We start from the raw sequence: 15,580 nt of genomic DNA on the forward strand, positions 1-15,580 counted from the left end.
TCATCAGAATGCAACCAAAGCATATGATAGCAATAAGTAGATCATAGATTAGGGTTGCCACCTTCAATACAGAAAAATAAGGGACGCCTGCTGCGCGGGGGGGTGGGGGGCGTGTATATGTCAATTTTTTTTATTATTGGTAAGTTAATCTATTTTATATAGTCTATTGTTAATTCTACAGTAGCCTATTGAAGGATGCAATCATTTAAATTAGTTAAGTTGTTTATTTGCTTCACATAGGCACTATATTTCTATTATTAAATATATCTCTTATTAAAATAATGCTTATGTGTCTGACTGTACACTTTAACCGTAATAAAAAAATCAGTAACACTTTACAATAAGGTTCATTAGTTAACTACATTATTAACATTAACTAATAATGAACTGCACTTATACAGCATTTGTTCATCTTTGATGTTAATTTCCACATTTACTAATACTTTATTAAAATCTTGTTAATATTAGTTAATGCACTGTGAACTAACATGAACAAACAATGAACAGCTTTATTTCTATTAACTAACATTAACAAAGATGAATAAATACTGTAACAAATGTATTACTCATTGTTAGTTCATGTTAAATAAACCTTATTGTAAAGTTTTACCAACCAATCATACCATAACATGATTCATTTACATTTTTAACCTTATTTCTTAACAAATAGGCAGCATATGAAATCTAATGTAATCAATCAGAAAATTATTGAGGTGATTAAAAACCTGTCATTACACTATCTGCCTCAGGAGATGATTGAGGTATGAATATGTATCTGTATCTGTAGCAGCCTCCGCCATTCTTTCAAATCGACACTGAGTGCCAACCCGCCCTCCTCTGACTCTGATTGGCCGTGACCCTGAAACAAACCAATCAATCCAACGATGGCAGCAGCGGCAGCGAGTATTACCCAATCAGGGGCAGAATAGGACGAGTCTTCACAGAATGCCGGTCGGATGATTTGCATGAGAGATGCTGCATTGAAGACAACTCCGAAAATACGGGACAAACCCATAGACAGTATATAAACTGGACACAGCGACCCCATTGGATTCAACGGAGGCAAGTGAAGTCAATTAGAAGCACTAACTTCCTGATGGTCGAGCGTACTGCGCAGACTCACACTGAGCTTGACAACGTAGATGTGACGTGAGCAACCCGTCTGTCTTCTAGTAGCTGTGCCAAGCGAAATCTGAATCATTCCCTTCCGAAACGTGCAGAGATGGAGAGTGTGAGTAGGAGCTGTCCATGAGATAGGAGCAGGAGAAACTTTTGCTAAGTATTCTGATTAATTACTTTGTCATTTTGCCTCCACGTCCCCCCGATTGCGCGCGAGCTTCTCCTCCTGTCCATACGGTAATCTCTCTACTGTGCGACAGAGAGTCGCGTTGGTATGACGCAATCGTTAGCCTATTTTTACAAAAACTGCTTCTACGGGGCCATAACGTAAGATACAAGGTAATGGAGCCTTTTATACATTTTCGTGTTTCTTTAGAAATAAATAATGGACAAATGGAGTCTTTAAACACCTCAGATGTAAAGTTATTCGCTGTCAAAGTGACGCCAAAATGAATGGGAGTCAATGGGATGCTAACAGCAGGTGATGGTCTGATAGCCAATGGCGGCGCCCGGGGAAGCTTCAACATAATATGAAACGCTGCCCCCCTGGACAAACCCCGTCCCGTATTGATTCAAAACGGGACACGTTATTTTATTATCAAATACGGGACGATTCCGTATTTTAAGGGACGGGTGGCAACCCTATCATAGATGGCTATAAATAATTATAAATCATACAAAATAAATGCCATGATGATCATGCCATGATGACTAGATTTTATACAGGGGTTACTATAATGATTTTGTTTCTCCTTGGAGTTTTTATTCAGACTTCGTAGCCCAGCCACTTTTCTGGTATCGGGTGATCTTCTGTAGGTCTTGTGTTCACGAAATGAAAAGAACAAACATACGGTCGTTTCTTCAAAAGGGCTGCGTGGCGTGTCCGTTATTTCGGCTCCCATGTTAACCGGTTATTTAGAGCTTGCACACTGCCTGCGTGACACGCGCGTCTCAGGGAAAATACGTGCATGCTAGAAATAGAATCGATGCCTATTTTTCACGCGACACGCAAGCGTTTTGGAAGCGTTTCCAGGCAAAATAGAATAGGAAAATATGTTTGTATGTCATTTTGATATGAATACATATTAATGACATTTTGATGTTTGAATTTAGGTTTTGACATAAATGCAGATATAGCCTAAATGTAAAAAAATATATATATATTATCGATTTTCAAATATTGCACCTGTCAATACAGAACGAAATATTCTGTAGCCTATTTTGCCGTCAATACTGCCGACGTTGTCTTTGCTGCTATATATTTATGTTTAACATTAAGTGCCTTCCACAACTCTCTCCCCATATGTCGAATATATCACCAATGAGGCTTATCATGTCACCTAGCAGCAGCAACGCCTCGTCAGAGACGTTTCTGGTGTGCAAAGACATAGAAAACACCACGCAACAGAAACGCCACGCAGCCAGTGTGTCGCCGGTCGTATAGGGCGCCTGATTTTTAAAATGTCAATAATTCGATGATTAAAACACTCCTGCTCCAAGTAAATCTTTCTTTTGTGCCAGTTATTATGACAACCTCTAACTGCACAAACAATCCCGGTCTTCCTCGAAGCCATAACGATGAGTTTGTTGTTACGAACAACGCTCGCCAGTGACCGGAAGTGCCTGACCGGAAGTCTCGCACAAAATACCGTCAACTGGCTGCGTCCGTATTTCCGTTAAAAATAAGGTGAATAAGGTAGGGCCTACTGGATAACCTAACGATTTCTTAAATAATAAAAAGCCATGAGAATCTTAAGAGTCAAAGTAAGACCACCCCAGCAAACACAGAACGTTGGCACAACGTACCCAACCTTCTAACAAAGTTTTATCAACATGGCCAAAAGGTTGCTATAAATACGTTGTGTGGTGAAGGTTGTTACAGCGTTGTCACAATGTTGACATTAAACCACCGTTCAGGGCCATTGCTTAAGGTTGTGCCAACGGTGTCTTGACAACCACTGGACTACATGTAGCCTACTCGTCACTGCCCTGAAGCGCGAAAATCAGCCTTTTAAATTTCAACCGCCCGTTAGGCTCATTGTGTTGTCTCGTTCTTCATCGAGCAAGGAGGATACGTGAGTATTGCGTTTTATTCACCTCAGCTAAATAAGATACGTAATTATTCAAACACAACCTACAACTTCATTTTCTATGTGACTAATGCAGCCTCGCGTGCACTGTTTAGTTTTTCATTTCATTTGTCTGTTATTTAGTCTCATTCGTTTCTTTGCTCCTCTGGATTTGTGGATGTTTCCTGGACTGATTCCGAACGTTATCGTCCGGCTTTCGACTACTGTCTGCCATGTACAGAACTGGTTTTGTTCATTAAATGTTCTCATCTTTGCTTTTTATGTTTTATTTACTATACTTAAAAGAAATTTGTATATTCATTTATTTAGTTTTTTTCTTTTTTCACAAATGTATGACTTTTGGAAGTGCAATCTGATTAACGTTACTTACCATATAAGTTATGCAGTTAGTTTTAATAAAGTTGAATTAATGTAACCTTCTGTAATTTTTACTCTTCAAGGTGTACACTTGCAGGTGTTGATTATAATTAGGCTAATTTACTGATAGCCCCATTAAATAATAATGATAAACAATATTTAAAAATATATATATAATTATCTAACATCTGACTAATTAAAAATTAACCTCAAAACATAAAATGCTAAATGGGGGATATCTATAGGCCTATCTAGCATAAAACTAAAAAATTGTCAGAACGTCATCTCTCAGTTGCTGAATGTCGCGTAGCAACGTCGCTACAGCCCTGGCGCGTCTTACAATTCTACGTTGCGAGCACGTAGACAGCGACGTTGCCATAGCAGAAATGCAACGTGCCACAGACGTTGCCACAACGTAAATGTGTTTGCTGGGACAGGTCACTGCAAGACCTTATGAGAGCATTGATAGTGATATCTCTGGTCTTGAGACAAGACGTAAACAAGATCAAGACTTCAGTTCTACTACAATCAAACAGGGTAGGCTACTGCAGTAAATGACCAAGGTAAGTGTACACAGTGCACATGAATGGTCAGACTGAAAGGTTAGATTATTAACATGATGCCCTGCCTCACATTTGGTTCTCACAGCCATCAACCAGTACAATAACCACTAGTGGTCTGAGCGCTCAATAGTTTGCTGGAGTAGAATGTTATTAGTAATGGGTCGCTGTCTTGATTTCTGTCCCACTCAAATGGCTACTCTTCATTGGGCAGGGATTGAGCGGTCATTAATCAGGAGCTTGGCAACTGCTGGACTAAAACTAAAACTGTTAGATTTGCAGTCTGTGCAACAGGGAGGGGATTGCTTTCACAAGCATAGTCAATAGGCCTTTTCCACAGACCATGTGACATCACATGGCATACTTGTCAATGGACCGTTAGTAGGTTTGATAAAACAATCAAACTTAGTTTAACTTTACAATAAACACATTTTAAACTGTTTTCTAGCTTGTATAACAGTATCTGAAGGGGTAAACATTAGGTAATTATAAGGGCAAGTGTGCGTAAAAAAGGATGAGACATGCACGTGTTCAGGTTATTGAAGTTCAAGCCCAGTTTTTAAGCTTGTTTTATGCATAACAATAGTGTTTTCTTTGCTTTCTTCCTGCAATCTCCAATTGATATTTCAATACATTTTCAGACACAGTGACATTTCAGTCTTAAATATTTTATAGTAATTATTTACACAAATCAGTTGGCCAAAACTAGCATGATATAACTCCACATTTAAGATATTTAAGCCAGTGGTTTCTGACTATTCAAACTCTGGACTGGAAAGATTTCTTCACTCAATGAATTAAAAAAACATGTACTGAATATGAACATGTAAGCAAAGCATATAAGCTTCTGGGTAACTTTTCCTTGGTCTGAATCAATTTAAGATACTAAATACTGCTGACTAGGCTATATATTGAGTTTATACAATAGTAAGGCAGTGTGAATGGCTTAGGTAGTATAAAATGCCAGTCTCCTTACATTAATTTAGATTAACATAAAAGAATCTTTAATTTGTTATCCCTGAAATGGTTGGACAGGTGTTTAAATTAGCTGCAGGTGATGAACGAACATCAAAACAATGCATGAAAATCATCAATGATTCCACCAAATATTATAACACTCCAATTGAAACGTCCCCACATGAACACTGAGGTGTGAAAGGGCCTGTGTTGTGCTGTGAACTGGAACCAATTCGCAAAAATGCACTCAAAAAAGAACCCTGACATTTTTTTCAGAGAATGTGGACAAACTCAAAGCACTAATTCTGTGGATTTCGTGTGTTTATTGTCTGTGCGATCACAGTCACATACTCAATTTAAAACAGCCATTCATTCACTTCGTATACCTGAAGCAGCAGATCAATTTAGCACCAGTCCTGTGAATTCCAATCAATTTTGGTGTGCAAAGCTCTTTTCTCTTAACAGTAAATATGCCTACATCTAACACGCGCAGATAGTCCTACAATCCTGATCATTTTTGCTTTACGCTGAGTCTCATTTCTCTGGAGAACAAGCCGAGGTCTTAAGCAGAACAGGTGTTCATGATTTTTAAGAGAAACAGCGAGTAGGCTATATCTTTGTCGCCGACAGAAGGCTTGAAGGGAGAACTGCTGGCCAGTAACACAGATACGCATCGCCCGTTGGGCAGAGTTCCAGTGCGCGGCAGTTGGAGACGAGCGGCCCTGTCTTCTCTTCTGTCCGGAGACAGCTGTGACGCAGCAGTGCGTAGCGCCGCAATCAGGTGTGTGTGAGTCACCTGAGAGGAATGCTGGTGGAGGGACAATCTGACGGAGAGAGAGAGATACAGACACACTACAGCAAATTGTGACCTTTAAGAAGATTAATTTGTTTACCAACAAAGGTAGTGGCTGTCACCGACGATCATGATGCTGTCAGCCTGATGAGAGAGAGGATGCTGTTCTTATCAACTGTCAAGTCTTTTATCAAAATCTGCAAGGACATCTTTCACAGTTCAGCAGGCCTAACGCTAAAGCACTATTATACAGTAATAATAAAGACTTCCAATCTATGCCTAGCCTACTTATGATTATAATAGGGTCCTTCCTCCTTTTAGTCTTTTTAATTGGGCGATTCATCTTATTTTAGTGCTATTAGATGTGTAGTTAGATGCTATATGCAATTAGTTTACCCTCCACTTTTAACTGTTTTTGTTTTATTTGTTATATTATATTATATTAGGCCTACTTCATTTGTTGTTAGTTGTTTTGTCATCTGATTTTAGCTTTATCATCACCTTTCTTAATTTTCAAACTAAATATTGTTTTTAGGTATTGTTGAAAACAAATGTCTCATTTCCCCTATATTTAGTATGCAGGCCTATAGCCTACTTACCTTAGCCTATATATAGTAGCAGATAATTTATTAATGTCGCATAAGACATGTCATAAAGTGAAAAATAATGTATTTGAGTGTTGTTAAATAAAATGTAACAAATGAACAAACTTCCTTATCTGTCCATCTGAAGAAGAATATTCTAAATGGAATTCAGTGTAGGCTATATTCCGAAATCTAATCTACGGTTTATTCCGCAATAGACCAGGTGTGAAGTGTTTTGGTTGAATGAAAAAAAAAAATCAGAGCCATTTAAACGATGAGTGATGGTGATTCAACAGCGCAAACAACCTTTCCCCGTGTGACTGCTTCAGTCAACGTACACTTGGTGATTGCGAAATGTGGGGATGCGTTTCTCTCGTTTGCCAACAGAGAGCGCTAGCGCGAAGGAAATAATCCACCGGACGACTGTATGCATCTAACCTGAAATTTGGAATGGGGAAAAAAACCTAAGGGAACAAACACAGCTGCCTCATGAACCTGAAACAAACCTTGACACAGTGCCCTACACATTCGAGAAGCTGTGAATCATTCATGAGTGTTATAGGTTTTGACCCTCAAACCTGTTAATTTTTCAGCAGCAGAGCTGGGTTGCGAGTTTAAGCAGCTAAACTCCTTGTCTGGTGTCTGTCTGATCCTTCAGTAAGGTATAGGTGTTTTTTTGTGTGTGTGTGTGTGTGTGTGTGTTTTTTTTTTTACCTTTATTTAACCAGGATAATCTCGATTTAATTAAAAATCTCTTTCACAGGAGTGTCCTAGCCAAGAATGGGCAGCAGTTACAATCACAAACTTACAGATCAAAATAACAAATAAAAAATGAAAACACTTGCACATCATCGAGTCGTCTTCAAGTGACCGAATAATAGATCTAAAATGTTCCATAGACACCAGAGTTTGTAATTTCAATTTAATTTGGAGTAGATTCCATTCAAACGGAGCTGCATACATAAAAGCCCTTTTTCCCAGTTCAGTTCTTACAAATGGAACAGAAAGAGTATAACCATTTCGAGAACGGAGGGAATATTTCCCAACACTTTTCTGTTAAATAAGACAACCTAAATACGAAGGCAACAACCCCAGAATAGTTTTTATAAATAATTAGGTAACAGTGCATTTTCCTTCTAATGGACAGAGAGGGCCAGGCTATTCTGTTATACAAAGTGCAATGATGAGTTAAAGGTTTACAATCTGATTTAAATCTTAAAGCGCTATGATAAACGGCATCCAAAGAAGAGAGAAGATGAGAAGGAGCAAACTGATACACCACATCACCGTAATCAAGTACAGGCAAAAAAGTAACCTCTTTCTTACATTAAATGAAAAACAAAACTTTTTTCTAAAATAAAACCCAAGCTTTATTTAAAAAAAAAATCTTTAATTGAGTTATGTGAGATAAATCAACAATGATGCCAAGATATTTATACTCTTTTACTAACTCAATCACATTACCTCGTAAAGTCTGGAGAGGAACAAGATTGTCTACTACCTTTTTCAAGCTTGAAAATAACATAAGCTTGGTTTTACCAGCATTCAAAACAAGTTTTAGTGTATGAAGCCGTGACTGAATGACATCAAAAGCCATTTGAAGCTTAAGCAAGGCTTGCTGTTTAGAAGGTGCACCACAATACATGACAGTGTCATCTGCATAAAAGTGAAAATTTGCATCCTGAATATCACAATCAAGACTATTTATGTAGATAGTAAATAAAAGAGGCCCCAACACAGATCCTTGAGGAACACCTTTAACATTCTCTAATAGTAGTGAATGTTTACCTTCAGCCTGAACACATTGAGTTCTTTCACTTAAATAATTTTCAAGCCAGAAACTAACATGATTTGATAAACCAACACTCTCTTGTCTATGCAACAATATTTCATGATCCACTGTGTCGAAAGCCTTTGATAAATCAATAAAAAGGGAAGCGCAATAATCACCTTTATCCACAATATCATTTACAACTTCCAGAACGGCTGTTGTGGTACTGAAACCCTGATAACAGGTCAACTGGTCACTAATAAAACTTTCTAAAATTTTTGATAGGACACAAAGCTTTGAAATCGACCTATAATTATCTAATATAGTGGGATTATACTCCCCCTTTTAATAAGGGAACAACAAAAGCTGATTTCCAAATTTCCAGGATAACGCCAGTATCTAGTGAAAGATTAAAAAGAGAAGTTAAAGGGGCTGAAATAATATCAGCTGCTAATTTCAAATACATGGTTCCACACAATCAGGGCCTGGTGATTTTTTTAGATGCCTAAAATGATATATGTAATCGCAGTTCAGAAGAATTCTAGCACCTCCCTGCCCTTAGGGTCCTTTGAACAAAGAGAGCTTTCATATTTCAGCAAGGAGAGGAAAAAAAGTGCATTAGGTAACAGGCCAGGGGTTGCCTTACCTGTCTCCGTATGCCAATGCACCTTTTACAGCATTGTAATAAGCAGAACTTGACTGGAATGTAGAGAATGTTTGTAAAGACATTTTTCAGATGAGACTTTTTTTTTTTTTATTTAAACATTTATTAAAAGTACAACAATAACAAACAATTATTTATTTCTCCTGACAAACTTTAAAGATGGAGAGAAATAATAAAGATTATATACTTATACAGAGGAAAAAATCTAACATGTCAAGCACAACAATCACCACTAAGTCACAACGTCACTGAATGTGAAAGTTTAACACAAGCACAATAAATGCACATTACTTAAAATATGTTCAACAATTTGTTGAGAAAATGAGATTTGATTTTCTTCCTATCAAAGAAAACAGTTAATGTTTGCTTAGACGGACAACAAATCATTTCCTGAATAATACAAGTACCTTCTATTTTGTCTCGCCGGATGACATCAAGAGATTTTAAAGGAATCCAAGTCATACAACACACTGACTTTATCAAAGTAAAGTCTTAGCGCATTTAAATCACACAACAGTCCTTATAAACATTTAAGCAAACAGACGTTACACATCTTTTCTCCTATCTGTGAAGTCCACCTAAATGCATCTTTCCTCCGTGATTCCTTTATAACACATTGGGAGAACAGAGATTTCAAAGGGCCTGCAAAGAGCTCCTCATTGCAAGCGCATCACACTAACCTGATGCTAATTGAAAGTACTGAACATGATCTGGCTTTCACAAAGCCCATTGTGACACGTCCCTTCTTCAAGCCCTTCTCCATATCCTATGAGTATCTGACGTATATAAAAATACAACCTTACAAAAACCTGCCAGCAGTACAGCCCCTCCTTTCGACGGTTACAAACACAGAGGTAAGAGCATTTACTTTCCCGTCCCACTTCTGAAAAAATATTTGGTAGCAAAATAGAGTCTACAGTACAAATGGCATGATTTTCAGAAAATAGGCATGCATAATCAATTTATCGGACATATTTACAAGCTCAGCTGAGAACAGATCCCCAACCCTGAGTGGTCCAACACTGGACGACCCACTTACTCAATATGGATGAATGCCTGTGAAGAAGTCTCCAATATACTATTTACAAACTCTGTTGTGAAAGTTGATGCGAAGGCACACTCACTCAGTTTCATTTCTAGAGGATGTGAGAACACAAGGACTCACAGGTAAGTGTGCATATCCACAGATGTATACAGACACAACCAACACTGTGAGATATGAAGCATGAAATACATAGTGCTCAAAATTATGTAATGCCCAGTTTTAAAAATGTACCACAACACGAAGAGGAAATTTCACCAAACCTTGAACGGCTCCTCACCCACTCACTAAAGAATAACAAATGAAAGCGGGCACAACACATGCAGTTGTGAGTGGTGGATCCTATAAAACTCGATAATAATTCACATTCATTCCCAGACAGCCGGTTCGCTGCAGACAAAGCTGAACTCAACACCAGATCAGACACTATACAAAACACTCCCAGGAACAGGTGTTTTACCTGGAACAGGTAAAACACCCTCATGTAACCTCCACACACACACACACACACACACACGCTTAGCATGGGTCCGTGATAAGAGATGAAAAACACTACAACTGGAAATCTGCTGTAGGCGTAGTATCAGGCTTTCAGAACCTGTACAATGACAAAATCCCCTAACATTTCAACAAACTTAGATATTGTGAAGCATTGATAACACTTTCACAAGTGTTACATAATACACATGAAGTTTGTTATATAGTATTCTGTTTAGTGAATTTTAAAAAGGTGAAGAGCTAATGTATGTATTGTTTTTTTAAAGTGCTGTCCAGCGTATTTCACTGGCTAGGACAAAACGGGATATGGAAATGTAATGTTTCGGGGAAACCTGAAAAACAATATTAATTTGAGTTTTCAATGTCTGAACACACCGCTTAGTCAAAGACATCCTGTTTCTTTCTCACGAGGAAGGTCAAACCCTCTTGATACGCACTGCAATCACATTATGACATGGGCCAAGTTTCAGTTTGATCAAACCAAAAATAGATCAAAAATACAGTTTAACTGATATTTGAAAAACTTGATATCTTCACTTTACAAAAAAGCACTTTTTTCATGTCTCTTAAAAACAAAACAAGCCTCTGTTATGGTAAAAATGTACCTAATATAACAGCATCATAACGGACACAACAGAGGAGAGATCTTACATACACATGCAACAGTATATAACAAAATATGTCATAAATGGCAATATTTGATATCAATAATGGCAATAAAAATGGCTACCAATAACATAAAACCGAGTATATACACATACTGTAATACACTCCTCCAACATGAAAGTGCTACCGAGTCTGTGGAACCCAATTAGTTGTCAGGTATGAAGGTCTTCAGCCTTCGACTCCTGAAGGAACTTTTTCTCCCAGATCTGGTGGTTTGTATATGGAGCGTTTTTTTTTCCTATGACACACTGGAGCAGCGGATGGAGGGGGAGCCCATCTGAGTGAGCACCTTGTCCAGCCACTGCAGAGGACCGTTGAGGTGCAGTTCTATCCAGCAGGGGGTGCTAGTCACTGTCTGCCGCCTGACAGCGGTAAAGTGAGAAATAAAGAGAAAGGTCAGAAACCAGAAACACACAGTGGCCAAAAGTATTCACACACTTAAATATATAAATTTAACTGCATCGGATCAGTGATTGCAACGAGCGATTTCAGTGATTAGCATATGAATATCATTGCACATTTTCATATTTGTTACATTCCTTTGTTTTGATCAACTCTTTTTGAAATATTTTGCTTATCTTTCTTGTAATAAATGCCACTTGGTTTGATATTTTATTATATTCTAATGCAATGAAATCGGAACATTAAGTGTGGATTAAAGGTACACTTCACCCAAAAATGAAAATTATGTCATTGTTTACTCATTTAGTTCAAAAACCTGTATGAATTTTGTTCTTCTGTACAACACAAAAGAAAGACAATGGTCAATGGTCACCAAAACTGTTTGGTTTACCAACATTCTTCAAAATATCTTCTTTTGTTCTGCAGAAAGTAGAAAGTTATACAGCTTTGAAATGACCTCAGGGTGGGTAAACCATGACAGATTTCTTTTATATACATGAATGTTCTTTTCAAACTAATAATATACAGATTTTTTTCCAAGCATGTACAGATAATAAATCATCCACTAACATCATTTACTGTGAATGTGAATGACTGTCAAGAGATAATTCAGAGTTTGTCGGTTTGTCTGGATATAAACTGAGTGTAAACTCTGCTCTGCTGTTCTTTGCTTTGGACCCTCATAGGGACGTACTTACTGCCAAACACACTTCTTTTACATTCCACAATGCTTACACAACACTCGTCTCCATTTCCAACGCTTGGGCTCACACACACACTGTTAATAACACCTCACACTGCTCACGTTCCATTCCTCACTGGGACTTCCTCTAATCCTTCCACTCACACACACACACACACACACACACACACACACACACACATACATGTGTAAGTCTCTCCTGAATCTCTGTTCCTCTCCTACTACATGACTTAGTCACTTCAGCACTCAGAGAGAATAATTAAGAAAAATGTATACATTTTAAAATGTAATCCTTCTATAATAATCAATAATGAAAACAGCCAGCAATACATTTTATTATTGATTAGTCAAATCTTCACACTGTGCACAGAAAATCAAGTGTCCTGACATCATGTGCTATTAAACAGAGCTCAGCAGAAAAGTTTTAAATAAATCCTAATTGAAAGTTAAAAATCCTTCACTACCGTTCAAAGTATTTGGGTTGGTAAGTCTCTTATGCTTACCAGGTTGCATTTATTTGATTTATTTTCTCCAGTGTCACATGATCCTTCAGAACCCAGTCTAATATGAAGATTTGGAGCTCAGGTAACATTTCTCATTATCAATGTTGAAAACAGTTGTGCTGCTTAATCATCATTTTTGCGAAACATTTTATCAGGATTCTTTGATGAATAGTAAGTTGAAAAGAACATTGTTTGACAGAGTAAAGGCATTTATAATGTTACAAAAGATTGCTGTCACTTTTGATCAATATAATGCATCCTTTCTGAATAAAAGTATTCATTCCCTTAAAAAAAATCTTACTTTTGAACAGTAGTGTATATATAACTCATGCAATGATATTTTTTAAATAAAAGTAATACAAATAATTAAAAAGTAGCACTTTGAATGTGCGTTCTTGGTGAATATTCTGCCTCTTAACAATTAACAGTTTTTAATTACTTTGCTTATTAAAACTGTTCTGCTGCTTTCACATTGTGTTTCAAATCATTTCATAATGTTACTAATTACATTTTAGACATTTTCATTACAGTTTCATCCAACAATGATGTGTCTACCCACTGTTTTTGTCTCCTAGCAGCTTCTTTTATTGATCGTTTGACTGTTTCTTGTTCTTCGACGAGTTTCTCAGTAAATCTTTCAGCCATCTATGAACAAACCCCTGATTTCTTTTATAAGGCAGTGCTGAAATACAGCATAAATAAAGCGGAGGTCGCAGCCTCCATTATTCTACAAAGTCTACTAAGAGTTAAAAAGAGATGGAGTAGTGGAAAGAAAGTAGGAGAGCAGGAGGAAATGAAAGAGGAAAGCTCTTCCTAAATTCAGGAGTTTCGTCTTCCATGTAGATACTGCAAAATTATTAACACTTTCAATGTCAAGTTTTAGAAAAGATATTGGTAAATAAAAGCAAAAATGAGGAGAGGTGAAATCTACTGTAGTCATCGACCAAGTAATCTGGGGCAGCTCAGGTGACAAACTGAGAGAATATGAAGGTGAATTCAGACAATGGCACTGTGCTGTTCTACGTCATGATATTCGCTGACGTGACGGTAAATACATGGTCCAACCATAAAGTGCTCAAATGGCATTTTCAAACTGCAACAGGGAGAGTTTGTCCGCACTTAAAGAGGTGGATCTGAAGGTGGGGAGAAGTGGAGGGGCGTCTGCTGAAACCTGACACAGCTCAGATTGTGTCTCCACACGCCAAGCTGTCTGGAAACCACAGTCTCACTCTCTCTCACACCAGTTTTACTCTTTCCCACTCTCTTCTCAAGCTTTCTCTACAGATGTCCATGGTCAAAACCCACAACTGCTTCTAATTAAGGTCTCGGTTCCATGGGCTCAAACAAGGAAGTTACTCACAACAGCAAGAGCAAGATGGGAAGAGAACAAAGAGAAACCAGGAAACTCTGAGACATTTTGAAGCACACCATATGTGAGTTTGTTTGGTGTGGAATGATTTGCCAGCGCAGACCTAACAGTTTATATGACGGACACGCTAGGCTGGTGGACACTGGGTTGCCTCACTACGTCAGAGCTCTTCACCAGAGCGAGCCAGACCGAGAAAAACAGTTACCGCAGCCTGTCATGACCCCGCAGGACTGTCCATACTAAAATATTCCCTCCTTATTGTCTTACGGAACAGTAAAATGGTTTGGGCTTCCTTTACAAACTTCTGTCATTACTAGTTATATCTGCTGATATAAGAGATTTCTTACTTTATCATTATCAACTGATGCTGAATATTAGGGATGAAAAATATTAAAAGTGCCCCTATTATGGATTTTTGAAAATGACTTTTCTTGTAGTGTGTAACATAGCTCTAAGTGAATGAAAACATACTGCAAAGTTTTAAATCTGAAAGTGCACCATATATAAAGTTATTGTCTTTCAAAAGTAAGAGTCGACTCTAAAGTCAATGAAATGAATCGTTTTTCAAACGAGTCATAAGCCGTTTCGATTAGCATATTGCCCGCTCACTTATTGCGCGTGCAGACACCAGGAAAAACATGGTGCATGCTCACTTCACCTATTTTTACATTTAGAAACCTTTGCCATCATCTAACATTTACTTATTTTATCACTCATTTCAAATTTATTTTAATAACACTGTTAAATGTTCTTTAGCATATGAATATTTAAATGAATATATATTTTTTAAACTGTACATTTTAAATTTTTGATACCTAAATTCACAAGCAACTAAACTACAGATTTTTTAGAGTAAAAAAAAAATAAAAGAAAATTTTATCAGTTATCAGCCATAACATGAGCGTTTTCAGTATTGGCCAGAATTTTTATATTTAACATCTCTATTCTCAGAGGCACCCCAATAGGGCAGGCAAGCCAGGCAATTGCCTGGGGCCCCGCATTTTAAGGGGGCCCCCGAGGGCTGATCATTCAAACAATCAGGAATGTTAAAATAAAGACGCAGCAACATCTCTGCATCCATCCATAGTGCGGCCCCTCTCTCGTTACGCTGGTTATGCTTTTACCGCCTCGCCTCAGCCGCCTTTTTCAAACTGACGCAGCGCTTATTCGCTGTAGAAAATGCATGATTTGATTTGTTAAACATGAAGAGGACTTATCCGTCTGGCAAGGCCGCTCGCTCTAACTTTTTTTTTTTTCTTTTTTTTTTTGTGATTTTTGCCTTTTATTATGACAGGACAGTATAGAGTTGACAGGAAGCGAGGTGGGAGAGAGACGGGGGATGGGATCGGGAAAGGTCCACGAGCCGGGACTCGAACTCGGGCCGCCCGAGCGCAACGGCGCTACATGTCGGCACACTGACCACGAGGCCATCGGCGCCGGGCTCGCTCTAACTTTAACCTTGATAAATGTTTGCTATTATTAGGTGCATATATCCAAGTGTT

General features: G+C 37.9%; 1 protein-coding gene across 1 annotated transcript in view; it reads right to left on the reverse strand.

Annotated features, from left to right (window-relative positions):
• Positions 1-8,991: 8,991 nt before the first annotated feature.
• The window catches only part of smad3a (SMAD family member 3a), a 42,331-nt gene continuing 35,742 nt past the window's right edge, over positions 8,992-15,580 (reverse strand). Inside the window, exon 9 of the mRNA XM_084403659.1 lies at positions 8,992-11,463. Coding sequence (XP_084259785.1) covers positions 11,340-11,463 — 124 coding nt within the window. The 3' untranslated portion in view covers positions 8,992-11,339. The remainder of the gene's footprint in view (positions 11,464-15,580) is intronic.

The sequence above is a fragment of the Rutilus rutilus genome (assembly GCF_951802725.1).
Source record: "Rutilus rutilus genome assembly, chromosome: 3".
In the NCBI taxonomy this organism is placed as follows: domain Eukaryota; kingdom Metazoa; phylum Chordata; class Actinopteri; order Cypriniformes; family Leuciscidae; genus Rutilus; species Rutilus rutilus.